The 18,854-nt window shown below is 41.6% G+C and overlaps 1 protein-coding gene across 2 annotated transcripts in view; it reads right to left on the bottom strand.

Annotated features, from left to right (window-relative positions):
- Positions 1-18,854, bottom strand: part of ZNF398 (zinc finger protein 398) — a 37,510-nt gene that overhangs the window by 5,510 nt on the left and 13,146 nt on the right. For both annotated transcript variants that reach the window (XM_025993866.2, XM_072764973.1), the window contains 3 exons: positions 12,723-12,849; positions 12,051-12,164; positions 71-184 (listed from right to left, as the gene is read on the bottom strand). In XM_025993866.2, the coding sequence (XP_025849651.1) occupies positions 71-184; positions 12,051-12,164; positions 12,723-12,849 (355 nt within the window). The remainder of the gene's footprint in view (positions 1-70; positions 185-12,050; positions 12,165-12,722; positions 12,850-18,854) is intronic.

Raw genomic sequence — 18,854 nt, 5'->3', positions numbered from 1 at the left:
TCTGTCGCTTCCTCTGTGAGTCATGGCTTAAATGTGTCCTGGGTGTGAGCATCTCCCATTCCTCACTCACCAGCATAGGTGCCCTTGTGCATGTCACTGTCCTTGGTCTCCTGTGGGGCCCCAACCTGGGGCTCTTCCTCTTGTTTGATCCAAGACAGAATATCTGATGTTGAAATGCCAGGCTCTATATGGGGGAAAAAAGAGAATGACCTTCAGGTCTTGACTCAGAAAGTGAAAATGATTGTGTTAGCTTGTTGAATAGTCTTGCCCAAATATTTCTAACTACAAAACCAAAACTGAACCAGTCTTAAAAAAAAAAAAAAAAAAAAAAAAAAAGCATACCACATCTAGAGAACCAGTTCCAAATGAAGCCTAATTTATGTTTTTTTATATGATATATTCTACTTGATTCACTATTTACATTTTATTTAAATTTTTTCTTATTTTTAAAGATTTTATTTATTCATGAGAGACATAGAGAGAGAGGCAGAGACATAGGCAGAGGGAGAAGCAGACTCCTCAAAGGGAGCCCGATTCGGGACTCAATCCCCAGCCTGGGATCACACCCTGAGCCAAAGGCAGACACTCAACTGCTGAGGCATCCCTCACTGTTTTCATTTTTTCTTTATTTTTATTTCATTTTTATTTTTTTAAGATTTATTTATTTACTTATGATAAACAGAGAGAGAGAGAGGCAGAGACACAGGCAGAGGGAGAAGCAGGCTCCATGCCGGGAGCCCAACGCGGGACTCGATCCTGGGACTCTAGGATCGTGCCCTGGGCCAAAGGCAGGCACCAAAACGCTGAGCCACCCAAGGATCCCCTCATTTTAAAACAACGCACAGGGGGATCCCTGGGTGGCTCAGCGGTTTAGCGCCTGCCTTCGTCCAGGGCATGATCCGGGAGTCCTGGGATCAAGTCCTGCGTCGGGCTCCCGGCATGGAGCCTGCTTCTCCCTCTGCCTGTGTCTCTGCCTCTCTCTCTCTCTCTCTCTCTCTCTCTCTCTATGTCTATCATGAATAAATAAATAAAATCTTTAAAAAAAAAATAAAACAACTCATAGGTTTTATTTTGGAGAGGACGATGCCCTGACATACATCTAGAATCAGCAGTGCCTTCCATTTTGTTAGCACTCTTACTTCCGAAATGTTTTTACTTTCACAGCTTTTTAAATTTTTATTTTATTAATTTTTTTCACAGCTTTTTTTTAAATGAAATAATGAAGCAGGGAATATTTTCTCCATTTTGGTAGAGAGGGCCCTCAGAGGGTTAAATACATTGTCAGTAAGGAAATATTTATGGTAAAATGCCATATTATCAAATGTTTGCTTTAAAACATAGCAGGAAAAAAGCAGAAGAAACCAAGATTGACCAAAAAAGTTTTTCTTAGAGGTTAACTAAAAAACATAATCCAAAAAAAAAAAAAAAAACAAAACAAAACATAATCCCAGAAGTACAAAGTCAGGTCCATTTAAACACAGGTCGGACTCCTCAGAAATATACTTTTCAGGTTTCTGGGCTCCAAAAGATCATACTACTTCTGCCTATTAAAGGATACAGCTCATTGTTTCCTGAGCCCCCAGGAGTGGGGAGAATAGTCTTTGGGAGTCCCTTAGGCCTGGAAGGGGCGGGGAGGTTCTTCTGGAAGGAAAGAAGAACAGCCTCTAAAAGCTGTGCACATAACATGGCTCATTTGGTCAGCACAGAAACAGCTGTACGTGCTAGCCCAGCCAAGGCCTAGATGGCCTTTTTTTTTTTGGCCTAAAGGGACAAGCTGACAAGCTGACAAGGTGCAGACAGTAAATTCTAACTATATTATTTCTCAAAAAAGCCTTGTAGGTAGGCTCTGGGTTTATGTGTAGCAAATAAGCAGAACTCACTGTTAGAGACCCCTGAAATCTGAAGGTGTGCCAGCAGAAATATGAGGTTGGAGAAGACCGAGGCCCAGAAGGTGGTCAGGTTATGCAGTGAGACTGGGAAGACACAGGCTTTAGCCTGTGGGGCAGGCTGCCTTTCCAACTCCCTAAACTACAGGATGAAATGTATTAAACATAGTCCTACTGTATCTTTCTTTTCCCTCATATTTTATACCCACACACATATATAAAGAGAAAAGCAGGGGGATCCCTGGGTGGCTCAGCAGTTCAGCACCTGCCTTTGGCCCAGGGCATGATCCTGGAAGATCCGGGATCGAGTCCTGCGTTGGGCTCCGGGCATGGAGACTGCTTCTCCCTCTGCCTGTGTCTCTGCCTCTCTCTCTCTCTCTCTCTCTCTCTCTATGCCTATCATGAATGAATAAAAAAAATCTTAAAAAAAAATAAATAAAGAGAAAAGCAGATGGAGACAGACTGGGTTTAAGGAATCCAGAGGATGAACTTTCTATTCATCAAAACTATAAGACTTTTATTTATTTATTTTTTAAAGATTTTATTTATTTATTCATGAGAGACACAGGCAGAGGGAGAAGCAAGCTCCATGCAGGGGAGCCCAATGCGGGACCGATCCCAGGACCCCAGGATCACACCCCGGGCCCAAGGCAGGTGCTAAACCGCTAAGCCACCCAGGAATCCTCACTATAATAAGACGTAAAATACTTAATTGCCCCTCTTCATCAATTTCCTGAAGGAGTTAGTGCTCTAGAAACCTCCAAGTGTCATTCAAGTGGTTTTGACTTTTTTTTTTTTTTTTTTTTGGTTTATCATTAAGAAGCCACAGGATGTTTCAGTCCATTGCTCAAATTGTCCCTTCTTTGGCCAGCAGGCCCTTCTTCAGAGAAGTTCTATGTCTTTTCATATCATCAAAATCTAGTTTCCTTTATTTCTGGTGTGACTGACTATCCCAGGTTCATCTTGTACATTTTTTTTTTAAAAGATTTTATTCATTCATTCATGAAAGACAGAGAGAGGCAGAGAAACAGCCAGAGGCAGAAGCAGGCTCCATGCAAGGAGCCTGACGCGAGACTTGATCCTGGGACTCCAGGATCATGCCCTGGGCCGAAGGCAGGCACCAAACTGCTGAGCCACCCAGGGATCCCCATCCTGTACATTTCCTGTTCCATGCATACAATCACTGATCTGAGAAATGGAATTTAGAGACTGCAATCTGGATGATAAGGATGCCAACTGCTCATAGGTTGTTGTTGCTTCTAGCTCTTTTCCATGGACAGTGCTATTAAAATACATACCTTTTAGAAAAAGTATCAAGACTTTATACTAATATTTATGATTCATATTTAAGATTACAGGGTTTTAATTAAATCCTTTGATGTTATACTTGTATCTTTTCTCCCTTACCGTGACAAGTTTGGTTCCTGATGACATTAATATAACTTTTTTTAAAGGATTTTATTTATTTATTCATGAGAGACAAAGAAAGAGAGAGGCAGAGACACAGGCAGAGGGAGAAGCAGGCTCCATGCAGGGAACCCGATGTGGGACTCAATCCAGGATCACACCCTGGGCCAAAGGCGACGCCAATCCACTGAGCCACCCAGGCTGCCCGACATTAATATAGCTTTATTTGAATACTTGTGTCAAAATAATACCAATATTATAAACAAAAATATGAACTCAATCTAAGATTATTTTGTGCTTCTTTTAGGCTTAAGGATATATCCTCTCTAGGGATATATAGTTAAAATACCTCCTCTAGGGATATATACTTAAAATATTATGTTTTAGTCACTTGGAAGAAATCTATGTATTTATGTTACACACATATATACAGTTTAATTATTTCAGCCTGATACTTTTTTATTTATTAAAGATTTATTTATTTATTCATGAGAGACACAGAGAGAGACAGAGGCAGAAACACAGGCAGAGGGAGAAGCAGGCTCCATGAAGGGAGCCTGACATGGGACTCGATCCCTGATCCCAGGATTATGCCCTGAGCCTAAGGCAGACACTCAACCATTGAGCCACTCAGACATCACTGATCTTTTTTTTTTAAGATTTTATTTATTCATGAGAGACACACAGAGAGAGGCAGAGACATAGGTAGAGGTAGAAGCAGGCTCCACGCAGGAGGCCCAATGTGGGACTTGATCCCGGGACTTTAGGATCACGCCCTAAGCCAAAGGCAGACACCCAACTGCTGAGCCACCCAGGCATCCCTGGTTTTTGTGTTAATCTTTCATTGTTTCTTTGTGAAAATACAAGCAAATATATATACATCTTCACTTTTATCCCTCTTTATATGGCATACTACTCAAACTGTTCTGGACTCCAATTTTTTACTTGACACTATATTCTGGGCATCTGCATATAACAGTATGCAGAGATCTTCTTTCTTTCTTTTTTTTCTTTTTAAAGAGATCTTTCTCATTCCTTTTTATAGCTGTACTATGTAGCGGTACCATTGTTTATTCAAGAGTGCCCTATTGATGGGAATTTGGATTCTTTCCAATCTTTTGTTACATTAGTCAGCAGCCAATCATAAAAGCTATGGAAGGGTAAAAAAAAAAAACCCCAGTTCTCCAGAAATGTAAGCGGCTGTTGGTATTAGAACCCACTGGCTAAGTATATCTTCACTGAACTTGGGAAATCCCAGGAAGCAGGAAGCTATAACCCCATCATTAATAATGATGCTGCTTAAAAAAAAAAAAAAAAAGTTCCTAAAAGTGCTAAAAGTTCCTCTGGTCTTTTTTTTTTTTTTTTTTTTTGTTCCTCTGGTCATTTAACTAGATTAGTGTAACTAAGGAAATTTTGATTTTATTAAGTAACTGGGTGTTGGCACTGTCATAGAAGACACAGAATATTGTAGTGTCTACTATAATTTGGTGGGAGTGGTGGCAGTACAGCCTGAGGACCTTTTGGATGTGAAATGAAAGGAGCAGGAGAACCTGAATACTGTGATGGCCTGATAAAGACACCTGCATGGTGACTATATGCCAACTGCTGGCCAGGCCACCACAACAGTTCCAAAAGCACATTCTTCACAGGCCTAAGAAATCCCAACAGTGGATACTTAAACATAGAATAAAAGTAAAATTATGGGTTCATGCTGGCAGTAGGCTTTGGAAAATGCCAGAGGACAGGGAAAAACTGAATACTAGTCAAGTAGGAGGAAATAGAAAAATGCTAAGGTTCTAGGTTTGAGAGGAAGTTAAAAATAGAAAAGCTGAGGGGCGCCTGGGTGGCTCAGTGGGTTTCGACTCTTGGTTTTGGCTCAGGTCATGACCTCAGGGTCATGAGATAAAGCCTCCTGTAGGAGGGTCTATGCTCAGTGGGGAGTCTGCTTGAGATTCTCTCCCTCTCCCTCTGCCCCTACCCCTGCTCTAGCTCTCTCTCTAAAATAAGTAAAAATCTTAAAAAAAAACAAACAAACAAAAAAAAAGAGGGCAGCCCTGGTGGCGCAGCAATTTAGCGCTGCCTGCAGCCTACAGCGTGATCCTGGAGACCCTGGATAGAGTCCCACGTCAGGCTCTCTGTATGATACCTGCTTCTCCCTCTGCCTGTGTCTCTGCCTCTCTCTCCTTTTCTATGAATAAATAAATAAAATCTTTAAAAAAATAAAAAATAGAAAAGCTGATCACAATATAAAAATTTAATGTCTACACTGGTTGAATGTTAGTTTAACCATGAGGAAATCTGATTTTTGTGTTTTATTTTTTAAAATTTTTTTTTTTAAATTTTTTTTTAAAGATTTTATTTATTTATTCATAGAGATGCAGAGAGAGAGAGAGAAAGAGAGAGGCAGAGGGAGAAGCAGGCTCCATGCAGAGAGCCTGACATGGGACTCGATCCTGGGACTCCAGGATCATGCCCTGGGTTGCAGGCGGCGCCAAACCGCTGCGCCACCGGGGCTGCCCTTTTTTTAAAATTTTTTAAAGATTTTATTTATTTATTCATGAGAGACCCAGAAAGAGAGGCAGAGATATAGACAGAGGGAGAAGCAGGCTCCATGCAGGGAGCCTGACATGGGACTCGATCCTGGGACTCCAGGATCATGCCCTGGGCCGAAGGCAGACACTCAACCGCTGAGCCACCCAGGCGTCCATATGTGTGTGTTTTAAACAGGGTAAGGACTCATGCTGTCTGAAAAGAAGCTGGAACCTTGAAGTTCTGAGATATGTATAAAGGTATTATAAACGAAGTTAAAATCGTCCTGAGATTGGACTTTTTAAGCAGACAACAAACAATACCTGAGAAATGAAACAATCATTGGTAAAAATATAAAAACTTTTTCTTTAAACCAAGTTAAAATTGTCCTGAGATTGGACTTTTTGAGCAGACTACAAACAATACCTAAGATATGAAACAACCATTGGTAAAAATATAAAAACTTTTTTTGAAAATTTCTGTGAAATAGGTGTGGGATTGAAACGTTGCCAGGTGACTGTGTTAAGTACTTGTGTAGTAAGTTAAAACCTTAAAGTTTTATCATTCCCAGGATGATTCTTGTTCTCACATAGGATAAACTAAAATAAAAGGGTTATCACATTGCCTTAATCACATGTTTGTTTGTTTTTTAAATCACATGCTCTTAATCACTGATTTAGTTTAGGAAAATATGGCTTTGCTGGACTAGAGAAAACAGGTGCAGACAGGGCATCATGGCAATGCACCTTAAACAATGACCATGAAGTCTCCCTGGGACTGCAAGATTTAGAAATGAATCTGCTTTGTTTTGGAGTCTTCTACAATCTTGGTTTGAATTCATGGCTTCTGAACTAGAAGAAGGGCAAAGATAATGGACTTTCAGTAATTATTCCATTTGAACTTCCTGGGTCAAATTTTTCTCCAAAGAATTCTAAAAAGTTGGGAGATCAATATTCAAACCATTAGCGAGTGACCAAATAGTGGCTGCACACACATAGCTGGTCTGCACTTGGCCCTAGTGATACAATTAAAGAAGAACTACAGAAAATCTCAAGATTATATTTTTGTCTTCTTTCATTCACTGCTATTCTCCACTAATTTTTTTTTATTTTCCACTAATTGTATGCAATTTTACCCAAGACAGTGGGCATCAATGACTATTCCCTCAAGAGATATGATAATTTCTCTTTTCCTTCATCGGATTCAGACGATGGTGATAAAGACAGAATGTAAAATTAATTCCCAGATATTTGGACATAAAAAGGAAGGGGTACCATAAAAAGGATGGTACCATTACCATCCTCAAATCCACTCTACCCATTCAAACTATATATTTAATTAAAATGCACAGCTCTTCTAAAGCTCTAAAATGAAATACAATAATAAACTATGGGCTTTATAAGAAATATGGATAAAATCCAATGGTACTTTAGAAAATTAAGGTTTCTAAAAGTACATCAATATTCCAATATAAACACATGGGGGCCTAAGAACAAATTACATGGTATACGAAAATTGACTTTTGAAAATATGATGTTGTTTTAGAGAAGTGAAGCTGCTTGCTGAAAAGTGAAGAAAATAAAAAGAGAGAGAGATTCTTTGGGTGTAAAGCTAAAAAAAAGAACCCTAAATGGAGAATAATCTATCGAAAAGATATTTTATTATATACATCAGTAAAGTGGCCTAAAATGAGTACCTCTGCCTAATATTTGTGTGGAACAATCTGTTTTGGCCTCTAATAACCAGACAGTTTATTATTCTCCATTGAAAGGAATAAGGATTTTTTCGTGTGTCTGAGGGTAAAGAAAATCTAAGATAGGTAGTCTGAGACCACCTATTCCCAGAAGGACTGCCTGTGAGCTTTCTTTCTCTCTCTCTCTCTCTTTTTAGATTTTATTTATTTATTTATTCATGAGAGACACAGGGAGAGAGAGGCAGAGACACAAGCAGAGGGAGAAGCAGGCTCCATGCAGGGAGCCCAACGCAGGACTCGATCCCGGGTCTCCAGGATCAGACCCTGGACTGAAGGCGGTGCTAAACTGCTAAGCCACCCAGGCTGCCTGCCTGTAAGCTTTCTATCCCTCTGCTGATAGAAAAATTCCCCTAAATGTCAGGACTGCTTCACCAGACCTAAACTGTGCAGTGCAGTTTATGCTGAACATTTGTCTTCCTTCCGGGAGTCCAGAATTTCGGTATGTGTGAGGCAAAGAATGGCTATGTGACCAGCTCACAGTGAAACCCCTGGATGCTAAGTCTTTCATGAGCTTCCCTGGGAGACAACACTCTGCACATATCACAACTCACTGCTGGAGGAACGGCATGTTTCTTGCGAGACTGTACTTTAAGAGGATTCTGAAAGGTAATCCCTGGTTCCCTCCAGACTTTGCCTGTGTGACTTTTATCTTTGCTAGTTTGGCTCTGTGTCCTTTTGCTGTAATAAACCTTAACCCTAAGCATGACTTTATGCTGAATCCTGTGTGTCCTTCTAGTGAAGGACCACATGTGGAGGTGGCCTTTGGGACCCCCAGCACAGCCTAGAGCGCGCACACGCACACAGTATACACACACACACACACACACACATACACACACACACACACTTTTAAGATTTTATTTATTTATTTGAGAGACAGAAAGCAAGAGACAGAACAGGAAGGGAGGGAGAGGAGACACAGGCTCCTTGTTGAGCACAGAGCTCAACTTGGGCTTGATCCCAGGATCCTGAGATCATGACCTAAGCCAAAGTCAGACACTTAACCAACTGAGCCACCCAGGTGCTCCTGGAGCATATTTTAAAAGAAAATAAGTACTGAGGGACTCCTGTATGGCACAGTCCATTTAGTGTCCAATTCTTGATTTTGGCTCAGGTGGTGATCTCAGGGAGGTGAGACTGTACCTTGTGTTGGGCTGTGCTCAGTGGGGAATCTGCCTGAGATTCTCTCTTTCCTTCTCCTACCCCTGCCCCCACCTCCTATCCTGGCACACTGTCTCTCAAATAAATAAATGTTTTAGAAAAAGAAATAAAATAGGAGTGCCTAGGTGGCTCAGTTGGTTAACTGTCTGACTCTTGATTTTGGCTCAGGTCATAATCTTGGAGTTGTGGGATCAAGTCCCACATCAGGCTCCTTCCTCAGCGCAAGGTCTGCTGTTCCTCCTCCTGCTGTCTCCCTCTCTCTCAAATAAGTATATAAAATCTTTTTAAAAATGCTATATATTGATTAGTCCAAATCATTTGAATCCTGTCCTCAACTTTTTTTTTTTTTTTTTTTTTTTATGATAGTCACAGAGAGAGAGAGAGAGAGAGGCAGAGACACAGGCAGAGGGAGAAGCAGGCTCCATGCACCGGGAGCCCGACGTGGGATTCGATCCCGGGTCTCCAGGATCACGCCCTGGGCCAAAGGCAGGCGCCAAACCGCTGCGCCACCCAGGGATCCCCTCTGTCCTCAAGTTCTAGTAAATATCTAGGCTGATAATGAGCAATGTAAACTAAAACTACACAGAATCAACCCAGAGCATTAAATAAATTCAGTGCTTACACTGCTTGCTTTAATTTTATATATTATATTATATTATATTATATTATATTATATTAACATATATTAACATATTTGGGAGCAGCCCCAGTGGCTTAGCGTTTTAGTGCCGCCTTCAGCCCAGGGTGTCTCTGCCTCTCTCTCTCATGAATAAATAAATAAATAAAATCTTAAAAACAAACAAACAAAAAAAGCCATATTTGGTTGACCAACCACAAAGGGAGTCTTAAAAGCCACAGTAAAAATAAAAAAATTAAAAAAAAAATAAAAAAAAAAGTAAAAGAAAAAAGCCACAGTAAAACTGAACTGTCAAGATGGCAGCTAAATGAAACTTTCATGTATCATACAAAAACAAGTTACTTTACATCTCTGCCATTTGTCCCCCAAAATAAAATGACACACTGATTTATATTAGCTGAAAAATATGTTAGATAACTGTTTTTTTTTTCAGATAACTAATTGTAAACCAAGGAGTAATTTCTTTTTTTTTTTTTTTTTGTTTTGTTTTTTTTTTTAGTAATTTCTAATAATTACTATAATCAAGTCACCTATCTTTGTGATATGATTTTAGATTATTTATATCTATGATATAAAAGTTAATTAATTATTATTATTATTAATTTTTTAAAGATTTTATTTAGTCATGAGAGTCACAGAGAGAGAGGCAGAGACATAGACAGAAGGAGAAGCAGGCCCCATGCAGGGAGCCTGATGTGGGACTCGATCCCGGGACTCTAGGATCATGCCCTGAGCCAAAGGCAGGTACTCAACTGCTGAGCCACCCAGGCGTCCCAAAGTTAATCAAACTAAACCTGTTATACTGCTTAATAGAATCACCCACACATTTTTTTTTTTTTTTAAAGATTTGTTTATTTATTCATGAGAGACACAGGGAGAGAGAGAGAGGCACAGACACAGGCAGAGAAGCAGGCTCCATGCAGGGAGCCTGATGTGGGACTTGATCCCAGGTCTCCAGGATCACACCCTGGGCTGAAGGTGGCGCTAAACCACTGAGCCACCTGGACTGCCCTCACCCACACATTCTTAAAATATGTTTAGGGGTGCCTGGGTCGCTCAGTCAGTTAAGCGCTTGCCTTCAGCTCAGGTCATAAAGTTTTGAGGTAGAGCCCCACCTTGGGCTCCCTACTCAGAAGGGAGTCTGCTTGTCCTCTCTCTCCCCCTGTCTGCCCCTGCCCCTCCCCTTCTGCTTATGCTCTGTCTCTTGCTTTCTTTCTCTCAAATAAATAAAACCTTTAAAAAATTATCTTTTTTTAAAAAATATTTTATTTATTTATTCATGAGAGCCACAGAGAGAAAGGCAGAGACACAAGCAGAGGGAGAAGCAGGCTCCATGCAGACAGCCCGATGTGGGACTTGATCCTGGGTCTCCAGGATCATGCCATGGGCTGAAGGCGGCACTAAACCGCTGAGCCACCCGGGCTGCCCTAAAAAATTATCTTTAAAAAATAATATGTTTGGCAAACACATGCATTCTTTGTAAGTAAGGGAATGTTAAGATCTGAGCAGTTCATTGTATGTTCAATTGACCTCAAAAGAAAAAATATTAAACTCTAGGTTAATGATATTCATATGGAACTATTTATGGGGAAGTATATTAATGTTTTGATTTGGAAATGAACTGAAAATAGGATGGATTCACAGGGATTCAGAGATGGGATAAATACATGATAACGAAGTAAAGTAAAATATTAGTGGTAGAATTTAGGTGGTTAGGTATCTAGGTGTTCATTGCAAAATTATTCCAACTTTTCTGTTTGGAAATTTTCATAATACATGTTAGAAGAAAAATAACAGTGTATGGGAGAGGGGATGGGTTGTAAGAAAAGTTTATCTAATAGAGCTGTCTGAAGGATGAACTTTCTGTGAGTTTTCTATCCAGCAAAGAACAAAATGATGAGCTTTTTCTGATAGCAGAAGGAAGACTTGAGAGAAACAGTACAACGAGACTTGGGTGAGCAGTGTTTCCCACACAATACCAAGTAGCTACCAACCAAATAAACTAAAGAGAGGTCATTAATGATAGTTGGCTCCCAAACCAGGCAAAGTCCACTTTGCCCAGGTAGACATCACTGGGCTCTGCTGGTTAAGTGTGTCTCTGAGGAACCAATGTCCCAAGCATTTCTTTTTTAAGATTTTATTTATTTATTCATGAGAGAGAGAGAGAGAGACAAAGACAGAGACAAAGACAGAGACACAGGCAGAGGGAGAAGCAGGCTCCATGTAGGGAGCCTGACATGGGACTTGATTCCGGGTCTCCAGGATCACGCCCTGGGCTGAAGGTGGCCCTAAACCACTGAGCCACTCAGGCTGCCCTGCCCCCAGCATTTCTGAACAGCAGTGTGTGTATTCACTGAAGCCACTTCCCCCCATATGAGCATAACTGCTTCCCCTGCCATCTAAGGACATGTTTATCTTACTAAAAACTTAAATCTCAAAACTTTTGTCATGGAATACCATTAATAGCCCTCAGATGCATGGTACTGATGGAAGAAGGTAAAGGACCAGCAATCTCTAAGTATTCTCTCCTATTTAAATGTTTGAGGATCCATTCACAGTCTAGCTGCTTTAGTATGGAGAAGCTCTAGGAGTCCCAAGCCCTGCTTACTCAGTTCTGAGCCACTGTCTCTGACCAGGAAAGGGAGATAACCAGTGGATAATCTCTTCTGTTACTTACCTTCACTGGGGTCTGTGGGAATCTCACTTTCCTCTGGTCCTGCCTGGTCCTCTGTAGTATGTTCTCTTTCTGGCTGAATCTGAGATAAGACATCAGGTTGATTCATGGCATAATCTAGGAGAGGAAGAAAGCAAAGACGGTATGAAAAAGAGATCAATGAAGATGACAACTAATTAACTGCCATTAAGGCTGAACTGTAGGTTTTAAGGTTCATGGTCCCAGAGGATTTCTATTAGCATCTTTATCACTTTGCCCCAACCATTCACTTCCGATAATATCTATCTGGAAAGCATGTAAGAGGAGAGGTAATGTGTGGGAATGGCATGTGTGCTACTGTAGCACTGCCCGCCTGCTACTTTCACTGAGTAACAGTAACAGTGTGCTTCAAGGGCGAGAGCAAGACCCTTTCAAAGTGAAGGATACCCACAGAAACCATCCCGCTGGCACACCCAGAACCCTGAGCTGTATTCTCTGTCCTGCGAATTGGCAGAAGGAGAGATGATGATTTCCCATTTAGCTAGAGTGAACTGGAAATCTTTGCTCGTGACCAGAATGTGAAGTGAGGATAGAGTAAAAATGAGGACTTCTGGTGGACAAGGGACTGTTCAAAGCCCCCTTGGAGCTGCGGTCACCCCTTGGAGCAATCAAAGAAAGGTGACAGCTTAGCCTCACCCATGGAGATGAGAGACTCGTAGTTGCCCTTCATGATATTCTTGTAAAGTTCTTTTTGCCATTCTTCCAATTTTTCCCACTCCGGAGTGGAAAAATAGATGGAGATATCATCAAATGTCACAGGCACCTGAAATTATAATCACACTGGGGTTAGTCCCTCCTGCTACAACTCAGGCATTCAGTAAATCTTACTGAGAACCTACTTGTCATAAAAAAAAAAAACTGTGTAAGTTGCTGGGAGGATACAGAAAAAAACTTAAGGCACAGATCCAACCTCCAGGAGTTGAAGATGGTTTCAAAGAGAAAGGCAATCAACTTTAGGGCTACGAGTTTTGGGAGGTTAGAGAATATTACTTGTAAACAAACAGTCTCGCATAGAGACAGGCACAAATGCAAAGCAGTACTTAATTCATGTAATACAAATATTCCGAATATCCATTAAGTACAAGGCTTATCCTAATTGCCAAGATTATTTTAAAAAATGGTTTCAAAAAAAAAAAAATGGTTTCTGCCCAAAATAAGCATATGATTATATTCAAAATGAGACATGGACAAGAAATTCTGGATATTGAGTTGTAATGGGGCTAGGATGAAATCTAGAAGAGGTAGGGCTCTGGTTAGTCCTAAAAGACAGGCAGGTTAAAAACAGGCCTGATGGGAATGGGAAAACACGTGGAAGGCATGGAAGACTGGACAGTACTTTCAGAGGACAATTATGAAGCCTGCCTAATTGGAGTTTAGGCTTCATATAGGGAACAGTCATATGCAGAACAGAATCCCCTTGCCCTCTGGCATTATTTGGTCTAAAGCTCAGTACTTTTCCCAGGGCAAAAACTGGAAGGTTCTTCTGTAAAGAAATAAAAGAGTTGCCTCCCCAGGAACCTAGCATAAAGCTCTCCTCATCCTGGTGTTTAGCTGTTCATCACATAAGGCTAGTTTACCCTCCTATCACTGGTCAGCTTTCTACAGTTCAACTTTTTTTTTTTTTTTTTTTTTAAGATTTATTTGTTCATGAGAAACACACACACAGAGAGAGAGAGAGAGAGAGAGAGAGCAAGAGAAGCAGAGGGAGAAGCAGGCTTCATGCAGGGAGCCTGACGTGGGACTCAATCCTGGGTCTCCAGGATCAGGCCCTGGACTGAAGGCGGCACTAAACCGCTGAGCCAACTGGGCTGCCCTACAGTTCAACTCTTAAACATGAGCTAAGCACGAACTATCAAGGACCATTTAGAAAACCCCGCCGCATGAATAAGAAAGACTAAAATAAGGGAAGAAACTGTGGAAAAAACAGAAATACCTTGGATTTTGAAAAACAAAACATACCATGATTACTTCCTAATTAGTACCCCCACAAAAATTTGAGATATTACACCATCCATAAAATAAAACAAGATTCTATGAAGAAAAGAAAATCAGAGAACAAGAAAGACTCTTGGAAACTACTATACACACACATACTCACACTTCTTCCCAAAAATTAAAAAATTCAATAAGAATACCCACTTGTTTTCATAAACTTAACATACCATTAAGAATCAAAGGTCTATACGATACTATGAGGCAACTGGCTTTATTTTCCAATTGCTTCATTTGTGGAATTTCTTTTTCCCTCCAACTAGGAACTTTGTTCTTAGGGGCCAGAACTATAAATTACTCATTTTACATTTTGCTCAGCATCTAAAGCCATGGTGGGGGCAAGTGTAGGCTCTCAACAGCATATTTTCATCTAATGTCACTACACAAGAGATTTGTGATATGTTACAACAGAAACATATGATACAATAATGATAAAAATAAAGGATCAGGATGGGTTTCTGGTTCAAGAATATGAACTAAGGGGATCCCTGGGTGGCGCAGCGGTTTGGCGCCTGCCTTTGGCCCAGGGCGCGATCCTGGGGACCCGGGATCGAATCCCACGTTGGGCTCCCGGTGCATGGAGCCTGCTTCTCTCTCTGCCTCTCTCTCTCACTGTGTGCCTATCATAAATAAATAAATTTAAAAAAAAAAAAAAAAAGAGTATGAACTAAAGCACATATATATTTCTCTTTCCTCCCAGAGCTCTACTGAAATGACTGTAAATAAGATCAGCAAGGACTAGAGAGGAGGGGCAAGATGGCGGAAGAGTAGGGTCCCCAAATCACCTGTCCCCACCAAATTACCTAGATAACCTTCAAATCATCCTGAAAATCTATGAATTCGGCCTGAGATTCAAAGAGGGAACAGCTGGGGATCCCTGGGTGGCGCAGCGGTTTGGCGCCTGCCTTTGGCCCAGGGCGCGATCCTGGAGACCCGGGATCGAATCCCACGTCAGGCTCCCGGTGCATGGAGCCGGCTTCTCCCTCCGCCTGTGTCTCTGCCTCTCTCTCTCTCTCTGTGACTATCATAAATAAAAAATAAAATAAAGTAGGCATGTGAATATACAAATCACAGATTTATAAAAAAAAACAAAACAAAACAAAAAAAAAACAAAGAGGGAACAGCTGAAATGCTACAGTGAGAAGAGTTTGTGCTTCTATCAAGGTAGGAAGACGGGGAAAAAGAAATAAAGAAACAAAAGGCCTCCAAGGGGGAGGGGCCCTGCGAGGAGCCCGGCTAAGGCGGGGGCGAGTGTCCCCAGGGCAGGAGAGCCCCGTCCCAGGAGAAGCAGGAGCTGCAGAAAGGCGCCCGCAGGGAGTTAGAGCAGGACCCCAAGAGGGCGGGGATGCCCTCAGGTTCCCTGGGACACTAACAGACACCTGTGCCCCCTGAGAGTGCGCCGAGCTCCCTAAGGGCTGCAGCGTGCACGGCGGGACCCGGAGCAGCTCCGAGGGGCTCGGGCGGCGGCTCCGCGGAGGGGGCTGCGGGGCGGGAGCGCGAATCCAACAGCGCAGACCGGGAGCACAGGGCGCCGGGACACAGCCCAGGATCCGGCCAACCCCGGGACAGGCAGAGGCCGGGAGGGCCCAGGACAGCAAGGACGCTCCTGCCCCGAGCTGAGCAGATCAGCGGCCCCGCCCCGGAGCCCCCAGGCCCTGCAGACCAAGAGCCCCAGAGTTACTGCGGGGGCTGAATCCAGGTTTCCAGAGCTGGCCCCGCCACTGGGGTTGTTCCTCCTGGGGCCTCACGGGTAAACAACCCCCACGGAGCCCTGCACCAGGCTGGGGCAGAGCAACTCCCGCAAGTGCTAACACCTGAAAATCAACCCCCAGAAGACCAGCTAGACGGACAAGTTCCAGGGGAAGCCAAGGGACTTAAAGTATACAGAATCAGAAGATATTCCCCCGTGTTTTTTTTTTTTTTTTGATTTCTGATTGCTTCCCCCACCCTTTTTTCCCCTTTCTTTTTTTCTTTCTTTTTGTTCTTTTTTCCTTCCTTTTATCTTTTTTCTTTTTCTCTTTTCTTTCCTTCTTTCTCTCTTTTTCTCCTTTTCCCAATATAACTTGTTTTTGGCCACTCTGCACTGAGCAAAATGACTAGAAGGAAAACCTCACCTCAAAAGAAAGAATCAGAAACAGTCCTCTCTCCCACAGTTACAAAATCTGGATTACAATTCAATGTCAGAAATCCAATTCAGAAGCACTATTATACAGCTACTGGTGGCTCTAGAAAAAAGCATAAAGGACTCAAGAGACTTCATGACTGCAGAATTTAGATCCAATCAGGCAGAAATTAAAAATCAATTGAATGGGATGCAATCCAAACTAGAAGTCCTAATGACGAGGGTTAACAAGGTGGAAGAACGAGTGAGTGACACAGAAGACAAGTTGATGGCAAAGAGGGAAACTGAGGAAAAAAGAGACAAACAATTAAAAGACCATGAAGACAGATTAAGGGAAATAAACGACAGCCTGAGGAAGAAAAAACTACGTTTAATTGGGGTTCCCGAGGGCGCCAAAAGGGACAGAGGTCCAGAATATGTATTTGAACAAATCATAGCTGAACACTTTCCTAATCTGGGAAGGGAAACAGGCATTCAGATCCAGGAAATAGAGAGATCCCCCCCGCCCCCCCTAAAATCAATAAAAACCGTTCAACACCTCGACATTTAATAGTGAAGCTTGCAAATTCCAAAGATAAAGAGAAGATCCTTAAAGCAGCAAGAGACAAGAAATCCCTGACTTTTATGGGGAGGAGTATTAGGGTAAGAGCAGACCTCTCCACAGAGACCTGGCAGGCCAGAAAGGGCTGGCAGGATATATTCAGGGTCCTAAATGAGAAGAACATGCAACCAAGAATACTTTATCCAGCAAGGCTCTCATTCAAAATGGAAGGAGAGATAAAGAGCTTCCAAGACAGGCAGGAACTGAAAGAATATGTGACCTCCAAACCAGATCTGCAAGAAATTTTAAGGGGACTCTTAAAATTCCCCTTTAAGAAGAAGTTCAGTGGAACAATCCACAAAAACAAGGACTGAATAGACATCATGATGACACTAAACTCATATCTGTCAATAGTAACTCTGAACGTGAACGGGTTTAATGACCCCATCAAAAGGCGCAGGGTTTCAGACTAGATAAAAAAGCAGGACCCATCTATTCGCTGTCTACAAGAGATTCATTTTAGACAGAAGGACACCTACAACCTGAAAATAAAAGGTTGGAGAACCATTTACCATTCAAATGGTCCTCAAAAGAAAGCAGGGGTAGCCATCCTTATATCAGATAAACTGAAATTTACCCCGAAGACTGTAGTGAGAGATGAAGAGGGACACTATATCATACTTAATGGATCTATCCAACAAGAGGCCTTAACAATCCTCAATATATATGCCCCGAAAGTGGGAGCTGCCAAATATTTAAACCAATTAATAACCAAAGTGAAGAAATACTTAGATAATAATACACTTATACTTGGTGACTTCAATCTAGCTCTTTCTACCTCAATAGGTCTTCTAAGCACAACATCTCCAAAGAAACGAGAGCTTTAAATGATACACTGGACCAGATGGATTTCACAGATATCTACAGAACTTTACATCCAAACTCAACTGAATACACATTCTTCTCAAGTGCACATGGAACTTTCTCCAGAATAGACCACATACTGGGTCACAAATCGGGTCTGAACCGATACCAAAAGATTGGGATCGTACCTTGCATATTCTCAGACCATAATGCCTTGAAATTAGAACTAAATCACAACAAGAAGTTTGGAAGGACCTCAAACACGTGGAGGTTAAGGACCATCCTGCTAAAAGATGAAAGGGTCAACCAGGAAATTAAGGAAGAATTAAAAAGATTCATGGAAACAAATGAGAATGAAGATACAACCATTCAAAATCTTTGGGATGCAGCAAAAGCAGTCCTAAGGGGGAAATACATCGCAATACAAGCATCCATTCAAAAACTGGAAAGAACTCAAATACAAAAGCTGTCCTTACACATAAAGGACCTAGAGAAAAAACAGCAGATGGACCCTACACCCAGCAGAAGAAGAGAGTTAATTAAGATTCGAGCAGAACTGAACGAAATCGAGACCAGAAGAACTGTGGAACAGATCAACAAAACCAGGAGTTGGTTCTTTGAAAGAATTAATAAGATAGATAAACCATTAGCCAGCCTTATTAAAAAGAAGAGAGAGAAGACTCAAATTAATAAAATCATGAATGAGAAAAGAGAGATCACTACCAACACCAAGGAAATACAAACTATTTTAAATACATATTATGAACAGCTATATGCCAATAAGTTAGGCAATCTAGAAGAAATGGACATATTCCTGGAAAGCCACTACCTACCAAAACTGGAACAGGAATAAATAGAAAACCTGAACAGGCCAATAACCAGGGAGGAAATTGAAGCAGTCCTCAAAAACCTCCCAAGACACAAGAGTCCAGGGCCAGATGGCTTCCCAGGGGAATTCTATCAAACGTTTAAAGAAGAAACCATACCTATCCTACTAAAGCTGTTTGGAAAGATAGAGAGAGATGGAGTACTTCCAAATTATTTCTATGAAGCCAGCATCACCTTAATTCCAAAACCAAAGACCCCACCAAAAAGGAGAATTACAGACCAATATCCCTGATGAACATGGATGCAAAAATTCCCAACAAGATACTAGCCAATAGGATCCAACAGCACATTAAGAAAATTATTCACCATGACCAAGTAGGATTTATCCCCGGGACACAAGGCTGGTTCAACACTCGTAAAA

Source organism: Vulpes vulpes, chromosome 7 (genome assembly GCF_048418805.1).
Source record: "Vulpes vulpes isolate BD-2025 chromosome 7, VulVul3, whole genome shotgun sequence".
NCBI classification, from domain to species: Eukaryota; Metazoa; Chordata; class Mammalia; order Carnivora; family Canidae; genus Vulpes; species Vulpes vulpes.
This window is presented reverse-complemented; position numbering and strand designations above follow the sequence as displayed.